The sequence below is a fragment of the Suricata suricatta genome, chromosome 10 (assembly GCF_006229205.1).
Source record: "Suricata suricatta isolate VVHF042 chromosome 10, meerkat_22Aug2017_6uvM2_HiC, whole genome shotgun sequence".
Classification (NCBI taxonomy): domain Eukaryota; kingdom Metazoa; phylum Chordata; class Mammalia; order Carnivora; family Herpestidae; genus Suricata; species Suricata suricatta.
This window is the reverse complement of record NC_043709.1, coordinates 61,452,475-61,454,528: the sequence shown is the minus strand read 5'-3', so window position 1 is coordinate 61,454,528 and position 2,054 is coordinate 61,452,475. Positions and strand designations below refer to the sequence as shown.

At 44.3% G+C, this 2,054-nt stretch overlaps 1 protein-coding gene across 1 annotated transcript in view; it reads right to left on the bottom strand.

The window, feature by feature from the left end:
- Nucleotides 1–2,054, bottom strand: part of LOC115305652 (keratin, type II cytoskeletal 6A-like) — a 9,225-nt gene that overhangs the window by 6,508 nt on the left and 663 nt on the right. Inside the window, 2 exon segments of the mRNA XM_029955886.1 lie at nt 86–201; nt 541–755. Coding sequence (XP_029811746.1) covers nt 86–201; nt 541–755 — 331 coding nt within the window.

The window sequence follows — 2,054 nt, the reverse complement described above, 5'->3', positions numbered from 1 at the left end:
AACTTGGAGTCAGCTGAGCCTTGCTTCCCAGTCTGAATACCTTTTAGTTTCTCCATCTACTCCCCTTTTGGATGTGTGCAGGGACCAAGAGTCCTCTCTTTCCACAAAGGAACATGTACCCCTGATCTTCATCATCTCACCTTCTTCAGAGTCACAAATTCATTTTCTGCAGCTGTGCGCTTGTTGATTTCATCTTCATATCTAGAATCAGAACAAGGTAAAACATAATTGAGCCAGCGGCAAAGATGATATGGAAAAAGTAGCCTGGGATCCCAACTTTCCATATAGGAGACATACCCAAAATGAGCTTCCTGCCAGTGAACCACAGAAATGATTTTTTGTGGTCCCTAAATAGTTTTCTCTCCCCATCTACCTCCATGGCCTTTTTGTTATTTGGGGGTGTTTGGGGGCAACAATTATGATTTTCATTTCCATTAATATGTTTTGCTATGGAATTAGGCCCACATCTTGACCTAGTCACCCAATAGTCCTGATGTGTGTGCTTTAGGGAATAGAGGCCCTTTCAGTCCTTGTACTCACTTGTTCTTGAAGTCCTCCACCATGTCCTGCATGCCCCTGAGCTCTGTGTCCAGGCGGCCCCTCTCCCCCAGGATGCTGTCCAGCTGTCTCCTGAGGTTGTTGATGTACTGCTCAAACAAGGGCTCCAGATTCTGCCTCACGGTCTTGGTGCCCTGCTCCTGGAGCAGAGTCCACTTGGTGTCTAGGACCTTGTTCTGTTGTTCTAAGAATCTCACCTGGAAGAAGACAAGATTGTTAATTGCCAGAGAAAGCAAGGGAGAAAGAGATGTGACTCGTCAGGTACCAGGCATGTGTGGGTGGTCACCCAGGTCCTGGGCTATTACAGAGCATGTATAGAAGGTCAGGCTGACAGTGTTGCACCCCTGGACCTATTTCCTTCCTACCCCAGCAGTCCCAGTATGAAATGCTTTCGTGGACCTATGATCCCTTCTCATTGACTAAGCTATTCAGCCTGTCAGTGACTTTCAACACTTCTCTTCCTATTGAGACCTTAAAAATATATTTCTAGATAAAAAAATATTTCTGGGGTACCTGGGTGGCTCATTCAGTTGAACTTCCTGCTGTTGATTTTGGCTCAGGACACCATCTCAGGTTTGTGAGATCTAGCCCCCTGTCAGGTGCTCTGCTCTATCTCTCTTCCTGTACCTCTCTCCTGTTCTCTCTTTCAGTCTCTTTTTCTCTCAAGACACATAAGTAAACATTTAAAAACATAGCATTTCCCTGTTAAAATGTCCAAAGTTGTATTTTAATTGTACTTCAGTTAAGGATTGTTAAATGTGCAGAAACTAATGATATAATCCAATTCAGTGATTGGATCCCAGTAACTTCTGCTTTAATGCATGGTTTCCATATATAACAAATGCCCCAAAGGTCATGCTCCGATTTTACACATTTAGTATTTTTATGCACATAATTGTTTCTGAGTCTTTTTTTCTAATCCAGTCAGAAATCCTTTACTTTTTTATTCTTTCACCCTTTCCTCATGTCCAGAGTCCTAGAGCAGATTTCCACTGGAATTATTATTTAATCCTTTTTATTCTTCAGAAGGTAAAGCTAATTCTATTCTTTCATTGCCTTATATTTTGCTTCATTGCTCTCATAAATTAAGTATTTTTTCCCTGGCTGGATGAAGGACATTTAAGAGACCCAGTGGTCTTAAGTGATTTTCATCACCTTCTGTCTGTTTTCAACATGGAGCCCATCTGGCATCCCAGGGGAGAGCTCCTCTGAGTCCCCTTCTTCCTCCCTCCTGAATCTCACTCTGGTAAGACATTCATTGGTTGTCTACTCAGTATGGAGACCCTGAAATCCCAAAGGAGGCAGGTCTTCCTGGCTCACCTTGTCGATGAAGGAGGCAAACTTGTTGTTGAGGGTCTTGATCTGCTCCCGCTCCTCAGTCCTCACTCGCTGGATGGTGGGGTCAATTTGCAGGTTCAGAGGAGTGAGGAGGTTCTGGTTGACGGTGACTTCTTGGATGCCTCCAGGGGGGCACACGGGAAAGCCAGAGCCCCCAT